The sequence below is a fragment of the Anser cygnoides genome, chromosome 1, assembly GCF_040182565.1.
Source record: "Anser cygnoides isolate HZ-2024a breed goose chromosome 1, Taihu_goose_T2T_genome, whole genome shotgun sequence".
Classification (NCBI taxonomy): domain Eukaryota; kingdom Metazoa; phylum Chordata; class Aves; order Anseriformes; family Anatidae; genus Anser; species Anser cygnoides.
In genome coordinates this window covers 56,469,095-56,487,026 of record NC_089873.1, presented here as the reverse complement: position 1 = coordinate 56,487,026, position 17,932 = coordinate 56,469,095, and the positions used below count along the sequence as shown (strand labels likewise).

Here is a 17,932-nt window from a genome sequence, read left to right as displayed (position 1 = left end):
GGGGGACGCACACGAACGCGTGGGGATAACAAAGGGGCAGGAAAGCGCAGCCCACCACCCAGCCAGCCCTTGGGAGAGGGGTTTTGGGGTGAGCGGAGGGGAGAGAAAGAAACAGGACGAGCGTTTTGTCACCAAAGTGCACCTGGAACTTTCTTGTCGGGATGCAGTGCAAAGAGGAGGGGTGGCGGACATGCTTTATAAAACGGGGTGTGTGGGGGGGCTTTTTAGGGTGTTTGGTACAGAGAAGAAATGTTTGGACAGCAGGCCCACAGTCAGTGTGAGTCTCTCTGCCCTAGGACTGGAGGCAGGCTGCTCAGCCGCGTAGGGCGAAGGGTCTCTTGTAGTGCTCTCCTGGAAATGAGAAATTATCCCCGCCGGACTTAACTAAAAACCCACCACCCCTCTGTGCCCACCTCCGGCACCGCCCTAAATCAAAGGCAGCAAAAATACCGTGCAGTTTGCCCAGAGAACCACTTCTGGATTCGGTACACAAACAGATCCCGAAGCACTCGCAGCACCCAGGGAGCAGCGCGCCCGCACCAGGCTGCCACGGGACACGAGCAAGTCACCTCACAAGAGGGAGGTGACAATGTAAGTCACCCAAACGTCCCTCAAATCTCCCCTTTTGGACCCCTGGATGTCGCTGCAGATGCTGGCCTAGGCTATAAACACCACCTTCAGGCAACTCTGAGCACTGCAAGGACAAAGCGGGCGCCTCAGCACCGCCGGATTTCAGGCCCTGCCTTGTCCTTGGGAGCACGTCGGTCCTTTCTGTAACAGCAAGATCTGAGCAGGTCTTTGGCAAGTCGTGAACGGCAGAAGAAGGGATGGGGATGGAAGAGGCGCGGGGGAGAGGGGAGAGCCCTGCCGGGGATCTCTGTTACAGTACTGGCACAGCAGCACCCGTGGGTTTCCGCGCGGCGGGAGAAACGTTAGAGTTCGTCCTTGGCGTTAACGAGATGCTGCAGCGGGCGGACGGGTACGACGTGGTCCTTCAGCAGCTGGTCCCCGTCGGGGAGTTTGTCACCTGAGAAGTCCGCGGCAGCAAAATCCTCCAGCAGGCCGGCTGCTACCGCGTGGCGCCGGAGCCTCTCGCTCCCCGCCAGTCCTTGCATCCTCGCGTAGCCCTGCTGGCAGAAGGGAGGCAGCTTCTGGCGGGTGAGGGCGAAGAGGAAACAGGATTCTGCCAGGGAGAGCACAAAAAAGTAAATGAGACTCACCGGAGACACCCTGTAGAGAACAATTCCCAAAGGCTTTTGGGAACACGCACGCAGCACCAGCACTTTTTACTGTCCGGGGAGCACATCGGAGAGGTGTGACTGACTGCGAGAGCGCCAGCGCATCGCAGGGAGATCTCAGTTATTTGCAGAAGAGCTCGCTCCTGTCCCGTGTCCCTCACGTCCCTCCTCCACCTCCTGCCACCTCAACCCCAGGCTCAAATTACCTGCGAAGAAACTGCGCAGGTCGGTGCTGAGGCAGTTCTCCAAGAAACGCCTCAGCGGCAGGATGTGAGCGTTTGGGGCCGTCCAGTCTGTCAGAAAATCCTCCACGATGTGATGGATGGCATCTGGGCGGGGGAGAGGCCAATCGGGGGGACGAAGTTTCATCTCACGCTCTGCCAAGAGACCATTAAGGGAAACTCTCAGAATCAAAATGGAATTAGAAAGGGGAAGCAGAAAGCAGCCGCAACAGCTGTAGCAGTTTTTGCCCTGACCTAATCCCTACCTTACTCTCACATTTGCAATCCCCTCTGCTAGCTCTGTCCTGAGGAGCCCTGCCACCGCAGCATCTCCCATCGTTTCCCTCTGGAAGGGACTGCCCATCAGGCTGAACTGTGCTCAGGCTTTAGTGCTGCCACCCACCAAGCTGCTTTCCTTGCAGGTCAGGCTGCCCCCCGAGTTGATCTTTCCGAGGTGAGGATTCAGTACACACACTGGCTGGACAGAGGCTTCGCAGCGGAACAGAGCTTTACCTGTTGGGAGGCGTTTGTAGTAGTAAATCACAGGGTGCAAGAAGTTGGACTGCCAGGCGTGCTGCGCCTCTCCCACAGCTCGGTTGTAGTAGAAGACATCCTTGTCAGCCCCCGAGAAATTCCTCCCGTACTCCATGACGACGACAAACAGCCCCTCGGGAGCATTCCTCCCCGCCTGTGTTTCCAGCTCAGCCAGGATTCCGACCGGGTACTCTTCCAGGTACTCAAAGGCTGTGGCATTCCTAAGAATTGCAACCACAATCATCAGATTTTTCTGCCAGAGAAAAGCCAAGTGGGATCCAACACCCCCGCAGCCGATCGAGGCTAAGGCCAAAGAGCCATCATCAGCTACCAATTATTTTGGTAACTACAGATCTGGGCTGGGCTCGATGCAGAGCTTAGGAAGGCTGCACTTACTGTTACAAGACTCCCTTACGTTCCCAGACTCTGGGATCCCTCTATTAGCACTGCTCAAGGAAAACTTTCCTGTGGGCACAGTAAGAGTAGTACACCTCCGAGCCCAGCAGGAACGCCTGGGCCATTTCAGCCCTTTAAGAGAAGGCAAGTCAGGCAGGCGGGGCAGGAGGCCGGCGTGGCTGACCAGGAACATTCTAATGGAGATTAGGCGGAAACAGAGAGTGTTTCGCTACTGGAAGGAGGGCCAGGTGTCATGGAAAGAATACAGGGATGCCGTTCGTGTTTGTAGGCAGAAAATTCGTGTGGCCAAAGCACACCTTGAGTTGAAGCTGGCTGTGTCTGTGAGAGAAAATAAAAAGGGCTTTTTCAGATATGTGAATGGAAAAAGGAGAACTAAAGAATACATAGGGCCGCTCCTTGATAGGGAAGGTCTCCTCACAGACAATGACATAGGCAAAGCAGAGACGCTTAACGCCTTCTTCGCCTCTGTCTTCAATGCCGATGATGGGCTTCGGGACCCAGGGTGCCCTGAGCTAGAGGACTGGGACGGTGGGGATGACAAACTCCCAACCGACCCTGAACGTGTGCAGGATTTGCTACTCCACCTGGATCCCTACAAGTCCATGGGTCCGGATGGGATTCATCCCCGGGTGCTGAAAGAGCTGGCGGACGTCATCGCGGAACCTCTCTCAATTATTTTTCAACGATCCTGGGAATTTGGAGAGGTCCCGGTAGACTGGAAGCTGGCAAATGTTGTGCCGATTTACAAGAAGGGTCAGAAAGAAGACCCTAGCAATTACAGGCCTGTCAGTCTCACGTCAGTGCCTGGTAAAATCATGGAGAAGATGGTTCTCGAACTTATTGAGGCTCACCTGGGGGACAAAGCAGTCATTGGTCCCAGCCAGCATGGGTTTGTGAAGGGCAGGTCCTGCCTAACTAACCTGATTTCCTTTTATGATAAGATCACCCGTATGATGGACCAAGGGAAACCAGCTGATGTGATTTTTTTGGACTTCAGCAAGGCTTTTGACACGGTTTCCCATAGGATCCTACTGGACAAAATGTCCACCATACAGCTAAATAAAAACATCATACGATGGGTGAGCAATTGGCTAACGGGCAGGGCCCAAAGGGTTATAGTAAATGGGGCTGCGTCAGGCTGGCGGGCGATCACCAGTGGGGTCCCTCAAGGCTCCATTTTAGGGCCGGTACTTTTCAATATTTTTATAAACGATCTGGATGTAGGAATAGAAGGTATTTTGAGCAAGTTTGCTGATGACACCAAACTTGGAGGAGTTGTGGACTCGAATGAGGGTGGAAAGGCCTTGCAGAGGGATCTGGATAGGTTAGAGAGCTGGGCGATCACCAACCGCATGAAGTTCAATAGGAGCAAGTGCCGGGTCCTGCACCTGGGACGGGGAAACCCTGGCTGCACGTACAGACTGGGCGATGAGACGCTAGAGAGCAGCCTGGAAGAGAGGGATCTGGGGGTCGTGGTTGACAGCAAGCTGAACATGAGCCAGCAGTGTGCCCTGGCGGCCAGGAGGGCCAACCGTGTCCTGGGGTGCATCAAGCACGGCATCGCTAGTAGGTCAAGGGAGGTGATTGTCCCGCTCTACTCTGCGCTGGTGCGGCCTCACCTCGAGTACTGTGTGCAGTTCTGGGCACCACAGTATAAAAAGGACATGAAACTGTTGGAGAGTGTCCAGAGGAGGGCTACAAAGATGGTGAAAGGCCTGGAGGGGAAGACGTACGAGGAACGGCTGAGGTCACTGGGCCTGTTCAGCCTGGAGAAGAGGAGGCTGAGGGGAGACCTCATCACAGTCTACAACTTCCTCGTAAGGGGGTGTCGAGAGGCAGGAGACCTTTTCTCCATTAACAGCAGTGACAGGACCCGCGGGAACGGGGTTAAGCTGAGGCAGGGGAAATTTAGGCTCGACATCAGGAGGGGGTTCTTCACAGAGAGGGTGGTTGCACACTGGAACAGGCTCCCCAGGGAAGTGGTCACTGCACCGAGCCTGTCTGAATTTAAGAAGAGATTGGACTGTGCACTTAGTCACATGGTCTGAACTTTTGGGTAGACCTGTGCGGTATCAAGAGTTGGACTTGATGATCCTTAAGGGTCCCTTCCAACTCAGGATATTCTATGATTCTATGATTCTATGAAATAATTGACAGAATTGGGTACAGGGGCACAGTGGTACAGATTTTGAGGTGTGTCCTTAGGCAGCAATGTAAAGATTTGTGTGGTGGCACCACGGGCAGTGATAGAGAAGAAAAAGGAAGGAGACGACGGAGCACAGCGCTGGGAATAAATCGCTCACTCACTCACTCACTCACTCTCTCAGCAGTACGATGTCAGCCAGGACACCGAACATCTGGTAGAGGCCCGAGGCCTCGTTCACCCGCTTGATGATGGAATTGGTCAGCTGCGTGACAGGGCAGACTGCGGATGGCCAGGGGACGCCGTGGTGACGGTTCTCCAACAGGCGGTGGACTGCGCGAGCTGAGGCATTAAGAAAAACACAGACGGTTTGTTTAAAAATCCAGGCTTGCCTACAAAAAACCTCATCGCTCTGTTGCACACGGATCGTGGCAGGGCACGATAAAGAAGCTGAAGAGCTCATCTGCGCGCAGGATCTCCCACCCAGCTCGCTGGTAACTGCAGTGGAGATGCCCTCGGAAAGCTGATGTGATGCTAAGCGGCTGGTGAGGGGGAGAGGGGTCCCTGGGGATGCTTCGTTACTCCTGAGCAGGCCTTGCACGGGAAGGACGCACGCACAGACACAGAAATTCTCCCGATTGCTCAAAGCTGCCGGGTTTTAACACCGCAGCGCAGACCTCTCACCCACAGCCTGTCACGAGGCCGAGTATCTGGCAGGCAGAAATCTATTGTTACGCAAGTAAGAGACAATAGGCAGCACAAGGACAAGACAAAACAAAGACAGACAACCACAGGCTTCAGATATGACCCCGAGTCACTTCCACGGCCTCTCCTCCCCTTCAGACTGTGCAGCTGCAGCTTGGCTGCGTTTTGTTATTCCCGCTGCCAGCGGAGGATGAAGGGTCATCCCTTCCCAGCAGTAAGCTCTGAATTGTTCCTTCCAAGGGAGCGCCGGACCCCAACCTCTGCCCTTCTGTACGCCCCAGCACTCACTTGTGTACCGGAAGCCGTGGATGAAACCCCCAGCAGATTTCCTGAAGTCAATGGAGTGGCTAGCGGTACCGAGAACAAAAAGCCCCCGAGTGCCTCTGGACTCGTAGCTGGGTTTGATCTGAGGATATTTGTTTTTGTTCCCTCTTCCTGGCATCATTCTAAGAGATCTGACGTGCAAAAGAGAAAAGCAGGCTGTCAGAAAGGGCAGGGGTAGAAAAATAAAACGGGTTTCTGATGTGACATACTTTACACTGCAGACACAACAAGACACTGCTTCATGTCCCCACTGCCTTCCATGGGATTCACGAGTCTCCCAAGTGCATGAGGTCACCAAGGACCTTCCAGAAGGCCAGGGTTCATCTCAAGCTAGCTGCGGCCACGACCAAATTCCAGCCTGAGCCACTGGCGATGAACTTCAGAAGACACTGAAGCTAACAATATCATTTTCAGCTGCAGGATGCAGTAGGAGACAAACCAAGGTGGAGTGCAGGTTGCATCCTCAGGAAAAAAAAAGCAGACAAAACCTTTCTGTAGCGATCTGCCCATCCTCACCCAAAAACCGCTAACCTTCTCCAGGTGACCCGGCAGCTCAGCACCTTGAGCTGTAAAGGCACAAACTTCTGCATCACCCAAGCCACGGCACCGCCACCTGCTCAGCCCTGCAGCCTGCTGGTCAGAGGGCAGCACGCACACGCTCGCGCTGGGACACGAATGCAGCTGCAGGGCCACCACAGCGCTGTGCAGCACCAGGAAACCTGGAGCACATCGAAATCTAGGTGGCGCTGCCAGCAGAGGAGCTTCGACTACCCTGCTTGCCCTTCCCTCCCCTCCCAGGTCAGGCCCTTCAGCGTCTTGCTACAAACACCCACTCCCCCCAGGCCCTGGTCGTCCCTCACCTGTTGTAGATCGAGAAGTCAAACTTCCAGCCCAGGCAGCGGATGACACGGTCGTAAGGCGCGCGGGTAGCGAAATTATCCAGCTCGTCCTGGGGGAGGGTGACGGAGTCGATGCCTGCACTCGTGTTCCTGTTCTCCAGGTAGAACCGGAGCGTGATGTGCAGCTTCCCTTTCTTGTCCTTGACGATGGCCAGATCTTCCAGGTCCCCCTCCAGAAGCCCATCCAGAGATTTCAGCTGGTACGTATCCAGCAGGCCGTTGTTAATTGCTCTACGAAGAAAGGGGAAGGTAAGAAAAGCTACAAGAAGGAAGGAAAAGTGGGATCCAGGCCTTGGCGTCAGCTCCTGGGAACGGGACAAGTTTACCAGGAGAGGTTTATCCCTTGTTCCTCAGCCCTGTGAGTTGTGCGTGTGCTCCCTGGTGTGCCTGGCACAGCTGAGAGGGCAGCTCGGCCTCCTCTGGCCTGCTCCTGAGCGCTCATTAATGCCTTAATTCTCGCCGCGTTCCCGCTGGCTGCAGCGGCGCTATTAGCCTCGCTGAAAGACGGGGCGGAGAGGCACAGAGCGCGCTCGCCGTCAGCCAAGGAGTCCGCAGCAGAGCAATTAACCACATGTGGGTCTGCCGAGCCCCAGGCTTCATCTCTGATCACAGCGCTGCCCTTGCGCGAGGCATTCAACATCTGAGCTCTCTTCTGCGATTGCAAGCAGGGGAACAACTCAGGAGCCAGCACTTTTCAGTGATGCAAATTCTACAGGAACACTTTCCTGTTTCACGCCGACCTTGAAGAGCTCTCGTAAAGCTCCTGCATTCAGCAGCTGCAACCTGGGCTGCTTTAAACCAAGGACCTAAAGGTAAAAGGCCTCACGTTCCCTCAGCAAGCCCCAGAACTGCTGAGCCTCCTGGGCACGCAGCCACTCTCGTTTGTTCGTATTCCAGCTCCATCAGGAAGAAGAAGAAGAGCAGTTTCCTACCTCAGATCCCCGACGTAGTGCGTGGCCCAGGAGAGGCGCACGCGGGACCGGCTCACCATGTGGATGAAATTCGTGACACCCAGAATGTTCTCTGCCGTCTCAAAGGCCGAGTTTCCTCGGCCCAAGATCAGCACGGTTTGGCCAGCAAAATCCTCCGGGTTGATGGACACCGTCTCATAACCCTCCACGTACTCTGAGCCGGGGAAGTTTACCACGTTGGGGACCCACGTGCCAGTGGCAACCAACAAAGAGCTGAAAAAAGAGGGACAGCATTAGGGAACACAGGAACTGCAGGAAATCAGAGTGTCTTTCCATCTCGCTGCTCCTACCACTAGGGATGTGCCCCCTCCGGTCACATCGAGTCGGCTGACAAAGTCGATCGGTGCTACGTATGCTCTGGTTTTGGGAGAAACCTTTCCCAAAACCTCTCCCCAGCTTCACCTAACGACCTGCTCCCACCTTCCCTGGCATTAGGCCAACGAAGAGGACTCCTGATGTCATTACGAATGGCAAAAGTCAGTGCGGATGCAGCACGTGTAAGCTGCACTTGTCTCCTAATCTCCCTCAGTTATCTGCGGATGTGCGGCTACTGCTAATGTGTTTCACAGGTTGATGACACGCCGCATAAAAAATTACTTTGATTTAAAATGTGCGCTGCGTTTTCATAGAATGGAACAAAAGCCGTTCTTAAGAGGGATGGAAAACGGTTTCAAGACTTTAAAATGCAACTCCTATTCATAAAAATATGCCAGCCACAATTCTAACTGTTAACACTAAAAGCAAATACGGTAATCCTTTTATATCCTTCCCTAAGAGCTTCTGCTTAAATATTAGGGAAATCTTTGCAACTTAGAAAGAAGTAGCAGGCAGCCGAGGCTCGCAGCAGCGCCTGCCGTCCCGGCCTAGCTTACACAGCTCCTGCGAGGAACTCACTCACGCTGCGTGGGTGTCCGATACTGCATTCTGTCCCCTCCAAGCCTGCCAGCCAGCGCACCTCCGAGTGACAGCCAGCACGACCTGCTGGCGTACATCTGAGGCTCTCAGGAGAACTGAGAAATACGCGCCGTATGTTCACATGAGTAACTCGTAGATGTTTTTGAAGAATGCAGTCGAGTAACAGCGCAGGGTGTGTGTGTGTGAGCATGACACGGGGAAGGGTGATTCGGGGATCCGTAGTAGCCTTGTCTGTGATTTCTCGCAGTCCGCTCCCTCTCTCGCTGGCAACCCCACTGTTCCCCCGCCAACTAAGGGTTTCAGCTAACTGGGGCATGCTTCTAAACACTGTTTTTTCCTAAACACATGCAGGTTAACTGAGGTTAGGCATCACAGCACCAGTTCACACCAGCTTACGCATCAGGCATGGAAATCACGGCAATGGCAGCCAGTTCGTGTCTGCCCTGCCAGCTTCCCAGGTACCTGAAACATAACATTGCAACGCTTTCCCAGGAGCTGTTACTTCCCCCACACACCCCGCTGAACCCTGTGAAATGTTTTTCACCACGATGGTGGATAAGGGCTGCGACACGGGCTCTGAGAGGCTGTGAAACCTCCACTCTTGGAGATGTTTATACCTCAACTGGGCAAGGCTTTGAACAACCTGATAGAGCCGGCTCAGCTTTGAGTAAGGGGCGTGGACAAAACGACCTTTAAAGGTCTCTGCCAACCTAACTTATTCCATGAATCTGTTAGTTTAAGAACACGTGTGGAAAGCTGCACGGCTGGCCCCCAGTTTGCCCACTACCTGCATTTGTAGTTCTGCCTGTTCTGGTCCGTCAGGACAAAGTAGTGGCCGTTCCAGGCCTGCGGATCCTTGTCCAGTGTGACATGGACGATGGCCGTGTTGTACTGAACCCGCAGCTCCAGCAGGGCGGCGAAGTCCTCCAGGTACCGCACCATCGCGTCGGCGTGGGGGAAGAACTGGCGGGAGTAGCGGCGGAAGAGCAGCCGGGGGTCGTGGCTGAGGAGCGAGTTCCAGTCGTGGCGGAGGTTAAACTCGCCGTTCGACTTGCCCGTGTACCGCTTGTTGATGCTGATCAGCTTGCGGTGCCGGGGGTAGATGGCGAAGAAGCTGCCGGGCGCGTGGCTGCGCTCGAAGACGAGGTAGTCGCGGCCGGCCCGCTGGAGGAAGTAGGCTGCCTGCAGGCCCGAGGGGCCGGCCCCTAGCACGCAGTAGTCGTGGTAGAGGAAAGCAGCGCCACAAGCCGCGCAGAGGGCACTGACAGAGAGGGCGAGGCGCAGGAGGGTGCCACAAGCCATGGCGGGGCGGCCGCTGTGGGGAGAGAAGCGGGAGCATCGCCAGGCGGGGAAGAGGGACAAGATGGCGCCGCGGCCCAACATGGCGCCTCCGCCTCACAACATGGCGCCGCCACCCCTCAGCGCCTCACCCCGGCAGGCCCCGCCCCCCTCCGGCCATTAGCCAATAGGGCCGCGGCACTGCTGCCCCCCGCCCTCTCCCGCCCAATAGCGTGCGGGGCGTGGCCGCCGCCCGCGAGGCGCCGCACGTGACGCGCGCCTCACCTGCCCCCCCCCCCCCGACCCTCCCCGCCGCCGCACCTGCAGCGCGCGCCGCTCGCCGGGGGGGGGGGGGGGGGGCGCAGCCGGCGGGAGGCGCGCGCCGGGCCCCGCCGCGCGCGTAGCCTCCACCGCCGCCCGGCGTCACGTGACGCCGCCGCTGCTGCCGCTTCCCGCCGCCGGCAGCAGGGCGCCGCCGCGCGCGGCCGACCACGTGGCCGAGGGGCGGGGAGGGGCGCTTAAAGGGACAGGCGCCCGGAGGGAGGGGGGGGGGGGGGGGGTGCGACATAAGACAGGAGGCTGGCGCAGAGCTCAGTGACTTTATTCCGGGCGTGCGGCCCCCGGGCCAGCTCCTGCAGAGCCCGAGGTGCGGCAGGGTCGTCCGTGGTCCTCCCCGTGCAGCCCCGCCGCTCAGCTCTCCTCCTCTGGAAGAGAAGGGAAGGGGTAAGGGAAGAAGGCGGCTGGGCGGGGGACAGCAAAACGCAAACCCCGACCCCCTGCGGCGCCCTGACCCCACAAACGCCTCGGGTGCCTGCAGTAATGGGCCACCTCCCGCCCCCCAGCCCCCGAACCCCCACGTGCCACGGACAGTCTGTAAGCAGCAGCCTAGCACTGCTGTAATAAAAGAGGTAAGGGCCTGGGTAATGCTATAGCAAAAGAGGAAAAAAAAAAAAAAGCAGCTGCACGCTGTTTTTCTTATCAAAGACCAGAGGCCGAGGGCAGCTCTGCCGTCCCCCAGGTGACAGAAAGCGCCCGCACAGCCCCTGGCAGGGATGGCCGCTGTCTCTGTAAGAAGAGCAGCGGCAGCCGCCCGTTCCAGCTGTACGGGTGGGCATTTTGCAGTCGCTCCTAAAACTATAGTTAAAAAAAATAAAAACCAAAACATCCCCATAGCAGTTGAACTCAGTGCCTGCTATTGACTGAAATTGATTAACATCACCCCTAATCCCAGCAGCGCTGAATGAGGCTCTGCGGTAACCTTCAACCCCCAGTGCTCAGGCCCTGTGCTCTGTCCTACCTCTGTTAGCAGCAGCCCCCCCCCGGCACGATCCCTGTGCCTCTTCCTCTCAGCTTTTCACTCTCCGGGCCTTCCATTTCAGTCCCCCGAATGTCCCCAACACCCCCTTTTTCGTCCCACCGACTAGAACATGCCCCAGCCTCGTTCCTCTCACCATTATCTCAGATCCCACCCTTACCGTACATTACCCTCTTCCTCCAGGGCACTGGTACATTATTTAAAAGCATGAACCACCAACCACGCTACAAACCTTCCTCCTCCTCCTCCTCCTCATCGTCCTCCTCATCCTCATCCGAGCTGAAGGTGCCGTCAGGCAAGCTGTAGATTCGGATCACCTGCTTGTTGGGGTCTTTGAGGATGAGGTACTTGCCCTCATCCAGTTTCATGCAGATGTCGATGACGCAGCGCAGGATGCCCCAGGCGTTCTCTATGCTCAGGTTTATCTGGCTGGCAAACTCATTGGGCTTGAACTGCTGCGTGCCCAGGATCACGTGGCGGGCAGAGTCCTTCACGTGGTAACGGGACACGTACCTAGACGGGAGCAGCAGGAGATTAATTCCGGCCACCAGAAGACCACCACCAAGGAAAGCAGAACGATGGGTTTGGTTTTCTTCTCTGGGCTGAGCGGCAAGAGCCATCCTCACCCTGCGACACTAACAGCTAAGAGGAGCTCCTGGCTACAAGCTTACTCCATCACCGACATACCTGGAATCCTTCCCCTAGCCCAAATCAGATGGGACAGTACAAAAAACAGAATTAGTTTCAAAAAAAAAACTTAATCGCATGATTACCAGGGAGTTTGGACTCTAAAGAGACGTCCCGTATCCAAAAACGGAATTCTGAGTTGCAGAACCACCAAAACTGAGCCTTTTCCGCTACCCTCGTTACAGACAGGTACCAGCCACGTCGCCTGTGGTGAAACCTACCGCTGGGAGTCCCAGCTAGGGGCCCACCCGCTGTGCTGTGCGAAGAAACCACCCAAAAAGCACTCAGACCAGGGTGCCTGGAAAACTGGATGAGTGGCAGAAGCTAGCACACCAAGTGGTTCATTCGGGCCATCAATAACGGGGCACATTCTCGACTGATTTTAAGCTGACAGCTCCAAATGGGCTGTGGTGATACCTCCTCTCCACCCAATTTCTCAGCAGCGGTGCACCGAGGATTTCAATCAAGCCCCTGACAGGTAGCACGGCCACTGCATTTATTTCCCTTGTCGGCGATCTCAGCAAATAGGCTGGGAACGGCGGGGGCTGCCTGCCTGTCACAGACAGGAGGTCTGCCAAGGTCAGCCACAACGGAGGGCATGTCAATCAGGCGTTGAGGAGAAGCAGCTCATGCTAAAGCCTGGGTCACCAGCAGCACCGTTACTGCAAGCTTCCCCCGCTGCTGCTCAAACTGTGAGGCAATTTTATGATTGCTTACATTCTACCGATGCTTCACCGTGAAACATACCACGTTAGATCATGGAAAACGCGCCTGGAAGACGTTTGGTGTGAAAACCCTGCCTTACCCGAGTTTAAGATACTCTGATCCAGCCAGCAGCGCGCAGCACGTCCAGCGGGCTAGTTTGTAGCTGTTGTTTTTCAGCTCCGTGGCAATCACAGCCCCTCTCTGCGAGTCAAGCTTCTGGCGCCAGTCTACTCCATTGCAGTACTAAGAGGAGAATCAAAACCCAGGTGAACCTAACAGGCCAGCAGCAGTCACCTCTTCAGCCGCGGCGCAGGGAAGTTTCTTCTGTCTACCTTACGATACCACACAAGGGAATGCAGACTGCAACTGGCAGGGCAAGCCCCTGCACTGGGAAGGGAGAAATGTGAACAGCGTGGGTTACACAGCGCTGGTTAGGAGGAAGTTTGCGAGGGAAGAGTTCGTGAGGGCAGCACTGGAACACGCTCACTACAGCAAACAACACCTGGGGGCAATGATAGGGTTCAAACCAACTACCTTGCACCTGGGGGAGACTTATCGGCGCTGCTAGCCCACCAAAATGTCTTTGATGGAAGGCAGCAACCCAGGGGACACCACCAGATGTTTGTCTCGTCTTGCCTGCTGTACCTGGCGTGTCAGGCAGCAGTGAAGCAGTTAGAGCTAGCTTTGGGATCTCATTCTTCCTCACCCTGGAATCCCATTCGTTCAGCGTTTTGATGTTGATGAACGACACCTCCCCGTTCGCTCCCGTCATCACTCCGTCGTGCTCGCAGCGGACAATGAGATCGATGTCATCTCCCAGCTTCCACCTTCGGTATCTGCAAGCACGCAATCCAGCTGGTTATTTCTCAGCCTCGTTCTCTTCCAGACGCAAGAACTCAGCAAAATCCTTTCACCCTCTGTCTGTTCACTAGTTCTGTCTAGTTTTGCCTGCAAACCACACCGACATCCTGCATCCTCGCCAAAGCTGGGAGTCAGAGAGAAATTCACATACCTATATGCAACAGAAGCTACTTCATTTTTATCCATGTCATCCTCCACAAAAGGGTTTGGGTTGGGAAACTTGTATTTCTCCTTTCCCTGTGAAAGAAATCAGAAGGGTTTATTAGGGGGATGGAAACAAAAAGAAAAACAAAACAATAAAAACAACACAAGAGCTCTCCTATTGGATACTTATGCTATTATAGCAACAATAACTAAACTTCCCCTACATAGAAAAACACTAAAAAATTAAGACAGCCGACGAGAATGCTCATCTCCACAACGCTTTGCTGTAAACATTACTTCTATCGGCATTTCTGCTTTAATTAGTGTACTCAGAAGCCTGCCTCCTTCACCAATGGGAGTGGGATTTCTTTGGGGGATAAAAGTGAAAATCTTTCTACAAAAAAAGTTGTGCTGCTCACCATACGTAATCCCACCTCTTTCAAAACTGAAATAACACCAACGTAAAGTATCTTTGTCAATTATAACGCTTTTCTACTGAACTGCTTTATTAAAGAAGTCTGAATAAAGTCTCTTCTCCAGACCCTCCAAAACACAGCCCCTACTACCCAGGGCTGCTTGGCCTTACCATCCTCAGACACTGCTGGGAGAAGTTATGGTTGATGTAGGTGGCTTCCATGGCAAGGTTGCGGGGAGAATTAAAGGAGTTGCCCTCTTCCTGCGGTGGTTCGTTAGCTGTTTCACTCACTGTCAGGAGGTCTGGGAAGAAAACCAGTCAGAAACGGTTATACTTGGGGAGTAACCACCTCAGCTTCAGTGAGTCTCTAGCCCCACACTAAAGCAGACCAGTACTGAAAGTTCCACAATGTACTGCGGCAGTCAGGTTGTGCCGGGTGTCTCAGTTTGGAGACTGAGACACAGAACCAAATAATAATAATAATAATAATAAAAAGCATAAAGAACAGTGAGACTACCATAACAGAAATTACTTTCAGGACTTTTCCTCACCAAAATCTGAATTGTCCCTCTTGTCAAAGAACAGCTTGGATCCAACTCTCTGGACAATGATGTCCCAGGAATACACAGAGCGAGTGCAGCTCATCAGTGTGGCCAGGATGGCATCTGTGGCGAACACGTTCCCCTGGGTCTTGGCCAGCTACGGGTACAGAAGAAGGAAAATGCTGTGTTTAAGCAACATTAACTGACATCCCCTTCCCTTTCACAGCCAAGATCAGACGTGTTGGAAAACCAGGTCATGAATTTCTTCTCCCACACTCGGGAAGCTACACTGGCAGGTACATTACCGACTGCTAGATAAATCATGAACGCTACCCAGCAATCCAGGCTCAACCCTGATTAGACAAAGGATAAAGTAAGGAACCCATTATCAAGTGGGAATCTGTTGTGAAAAGACTCGGTTCCTTATTGCTGGCAGTCATAAAGGGGAGTCTGAGCCTTTCTCATCTCCAAAGCAGAAACCTCTCAAAGCAGGTCTCTGACACAGAAGTTTCTTTTCCATCATAGCCCAAGTGTGGTTTGCCTGCCCTTACAGAACCACAGCTTTTCCTTGGCCAGTATTCCCAGTATTTCCTTAACCTTGCTCTACTTTAAGAAAAGTCCTCTGTAAGCTGAGGGACGTGGATTTTTTCTGCTCACCTCTCAGCTTTGCTCTGACCGTGACAGCAGGTCTCAAACAACAGCGAGCAACGAAAAGCACACTGCGGGGTTTGGCAAACCAGTGAGCGTACCTTTCGGATAACCGGGTCATCAGTAGTGGTGACGGTATGGAAGATGCGCTTAATGCTCCTCAGCAGCTTCTCATTCCTTGTTGTAATGCGGTCAAAGGCTTTGTCGTAGTATTCTAGGGCTCCGCAGCACTCTCTACAGAAAGAAAAGGAGGGCCATCTCGATACCCTCGCGCAAATACCACCACCCACAAACCACACAGGACTGAGGGGATGGGTGGGTGTTCCGCTACCGCTCCCCACTTTGGGTACCTCAACTGGAACAACGGGACTAGGCCCAGGAGACCCCCGTCCTCCTGCTTGCCAAAAACGGGGTCATTTCAGGAAGCAAGCCCCTGGCTGCTTTAGGAACTCACATGTCCTGTGGCTCTGACACCTCCAGGTAGCGCATCTTCATCAGCCGAGGGAAATCCATCTCCTCCTTCACCTCCCAGTCACTGCGAACTTCCACAGAGGAGTCACGAGGCTTCTGCTGTGCGGCCAGAGGCGAAACAGGGAGAGAAACAGACACCGCACATCAGGATTGGTGCAGAAGTTTCCCCACGAGCAGAGCAGAGAAACTAAGCCATCACAGGGAGCCAGAAAGCTAGCTAGTTTACCTGTGATTTTTGGTCCCATTTCTGCCTCACTCCAAACTGCTTCTGAAACTTCTTTTGTAGACGCAGACGATCTCTAAAGCGATACGTGAAAAGCCATGAAGACAATTTCTCGGTTCCTATGTGCCACAATGACTCCTACACTTCCAAATTACCACCAGAGGAACAAGGCTTTTAGGCACCAAGCCACTGACACATTTGCTGAGCGTTCTGTTGATCAAAATGCCCGAGGCACTAAAAGCTGTTCTTCGTTCTGAACACTCCAAGCATTTTTATCCTTAATGACTACAACACAGTTTTCAGAAAGGGCACAACCTGCTTTAAATTGTCACATTTACCTTCCAAATTCAATTCAAAATTTCTCCTGAATTCTTAGGAGATTCTCTTAAAGATTCTCCTGCTTGAAACCCATGCTTACAACTACCAGTCCCGTCAGCGAAACACTAGACTTGAAATACCCTGAAATTCTTTTTTGCTGTTAGATCTAGTGGATTCCGCTGCAGTAACTAAACCAATTTGTCGACAGCACCTTCGCACACTCCAACACAAGCACAGAATGCTCATCTCCGAGGCCCTCACCTCTCCTTCTGCTTGGCACTCTTCGGCAGCGTCTGCATGCTGAACTGCAGCATGTTCCGACGGTCCTTGTCTCTCCGCAGGTTCCTCTGCGGAAATGCAGGGAAAAAAAAAAGAGGACATTTTAGTGACAAAGTAATTCTGTATCTCTCAATCTCTCCTTTGAGGCTGTTTCTGAACACAAGCATTACCTGTGCAAATCGCATACGATTCCTCTGGTATGCAGTTTTCTGTGTCCGGGCTGTGTCCACCAGCTGGAAGCTCGTCTCATCCTCCTCGTGGAAATACGCATATTGACTCCCGCCACCGAACTGTGACGAGTACTTGTCTAGAAATAAAGAAGACCATATTGCTTCCAAGCTTCTAGGAAGAAAAACACCTGACACTCCAACCCCCTGAAATTCCCCCCAAGAGCCTTCACTCAAGCCTGATGCACGAAGTGGGACTCCTGCCTTACGCCACACTTCCTCCTTGCTTCAGTCCCCCCAGAGAAGCGTCGGCCATGAGGTAGAACAAACCCCTGAGAAAACCCTAAGGACAGGGAGAGTCCCAGGGAGCTCTCCCAGTGGTGAGACATGCTTCTGAATTTAAGGAGCCTCTTTTGCTGAGGCGTGCAGGAAGCCACTACAGAGCCAGTGCGGAACATGAAAGCAGGAATGACGTTTGAAGGAAGCTTTGCATAAAATAAATGAGAGGGGCAGCCACTGGACAACACGTACTTGTGTATCTCTTATCCTGATACGTGGCTCCAGTCCAATCAGCCACCTGAGGACAAACACAAGAAGTCAAAATAAGTATTAACATTATGTTTCTCTGATTTTATATATGCAGGACTACAAGCAGCAGAAACAAGCATTGCTGTGGTCTCCAGAAGCAACAACTCCCAGCTCTGCCTGCCAGCCTTACAAACAGCTCACACTTGCCCCAACCGGCACACACCACAGAGCAGCCACTGCACAACGCGAGGCAGGCCAGCAGCGTGCAGGGAGGGCTGTCGGGGGTGAGGGGGGGGACACGGTGCCTGTAAAGCCCCACGGAACGAGGCCGGTACCTTCCCCAGGCGGTCTCCTTTGCTGAAGGGCTGGTAGGGCATGTCCCTGAACTGCTCGGGCACGGCGCACGGCCCCCAGCCGGACGGGTTGTCCTGGATCACGGGGGTCACGAACTTGGCCATGGCTTACACCTCCTGTGAGGGGAAACAAACCGGGAAAAAAAATCCCCTCAGTTACCGGGCCCTGACGGGAAGGGCCCGGGGAGGGGCTGGGGCCCGGCCCACCGGAACCGGCGGCGGGGCCGGGGCGGGGCCGGGGGTCCCGGTGCCCACGGGGGGGGATCCCAGGAGGGTTTCGGGGGGGTCCTAGGAGGGTTTAGGGGGGGGTCCCTGAGGGGTTTCGGGGCGGCCCCGGCGCCCCCCTGACCTGCGCGGCCCCGATGGCGGCGGATGGCGGCGAGCAAAGAGGTGGAGGCCGCTCCCAGCCCGCCCTTAGCGCGTCATCGCCACACGACTGTCGCAAAAGGGGAAAGGGAGGGGAGCGCGGCTGCCGTAAAGCGCGGAAGTTGGAGGTTGGGGGGGGGGGTTGGAGGTGGAGCCGTCATGGCGGCCGGGCGGGGAGGCCCGTCAAGTTGTGTGGTGTAAAGTCCTGTAAAAGAAGGATTCCGACCCTCCCCTCAGTAAAATAAACACTTCAGTTAGTAAAATA

The 17,932-nt window shown here is 54.5% G+C and overlaps 2 protein-coding genes across 4 annotated transcripts; both read right to left on the bottom strand.

Moving 5' to 3' along the window:
- Window positions 1-49: 49 nt before the first annotated feature.
- FOXRED2 (FAD dependent oxidoreductase domain containing 2) lies at window positions 50-10,003 on the bottom strand. 2 transcript variants are annotated; one of them, XM_066996741.1, is made up of 9 exons: window positions 9,967-10,003; window positions 9,155-9,682; window positions 7,414-7,665; window positions 6,443-6,712; window positions 5,547-5,713; window positions 4,730-4,895; window positions 1,973-2,214; window positions 1,445-1,615; window positions 50-1,183 (listed from the first exon to the last, which is right to left on the bottom strand). In XM_066996741.1, exons 2-9 carry the CDS (start codon window positions 9,667-9,669, stop codon window positions 933-935), a joined length of 2,034 nt encoding a protein of 677 aa, XP_066852842.1. In that variant the 5' UTR covers window positions 9,670-9,682; window positions 9,967-10,003; the 3' UTR covers window positions 50-932. The 2 variants fall into 2 exon arrangements, with proteins under 2 accessions (XP_066852842.1, XP_066852841.1); XM_066996740.1 differs by lacking the exon at window positions 9,967-10,003 and having other exon boundaries at window positions 9,155-9,796.
- Window positions 10,004-10,230: 227 nt separating this feature from the next.
- EIF3D (eukaryotic translation initiation factor 3 subunit D) lies at window positions 10,231-17,780 on the bottom strand. Of its 2 annotated transcripts, none has more exons than XM_048048294.2 (15): window positions 17,651-17,780; window positions 17,284-17,418; window positions 16,952-16,997; window positions 16,424-16,560; window positions 16,236-16,321; window positions 15,660-15,732; window positions 15,417-15,532; window positions 15,064-15,196; window positions 14,324-14,471; window positions 13,944-14,074; window positions 13,365-13,450; window positions 13,059-13,188; window positions 12,453-12,595; window positions 11,193-11,473; window positions 10,231-10,349 (listed from the first exon to the last, which is right to left on the bottom strand). In XM_048048294.2, the coding sequence occupies exons 2-15, from the start codon at window positions 17,404-17,406 to the stop codon at window positions 10,336-10,338; spliced, it is 1,647 nt and encodes a 548-aa protein (XP_047904251.1). In that variant the 5' UTR covers window positions 17,407-17,418; window positions 17,651-17,780; the 3' UTR covers window positions 10,231-10,335. The 2 variants fall into 2 exon arrangements, with proteins under 2 accessions (XP_047904251.1, XP_047904252.1); XM_048048295.2 differs by having other exon boundaries at window positions 15,417-15,529.
- Between the last annotated feature and the right edge of the window lie 152 nt (window positions 17,781-17,932).

Coding starts and splice junctions, on each gene's coding strand:
- FOXRED2 (XM_066996740.1), bottom strand. CDS start 9,750: ATGTTGGGCCGCGGCGCCATCTTGTCCCTCTTCCCCGCCTGGCGATGC. Junction 6,713..7,413: donor CACTACGTCGGGGATCTGAG/GTAGGAAACTGC, acceptor CTTTCTTCGTAG/AGCAATTAACAACGGCCTGC. Junction 2,215..4,729: donor GACATCGTACTGCTGAGAGA/GTGAGTGAGTGA, acceptor TGCAATTCTTAG/GAATGCCACAGCCTTTGAGT.
- EIF3D (XM_048048294.2), bottom strand. CDS start 17,406: ATGGCCAAGTTCGTGACCCCCGTGATCCAGGACAACCCGTCCGGCTGG. Junction 15,733..16,235: donor AGTGCCAAGCAGAAGGAGAG/GTGAGGGCCTCG, acceptor GTATCGCTTTAG/AGATCGTCTGCGTCTACAAA. Junction 13,451..13,943: donor CCCAGCAGTGTCTGAGGATG/GTAAGGCCAAGC, acceptor TTTCTTTCACAG/GGAAAGGAGAAATACAAGTT.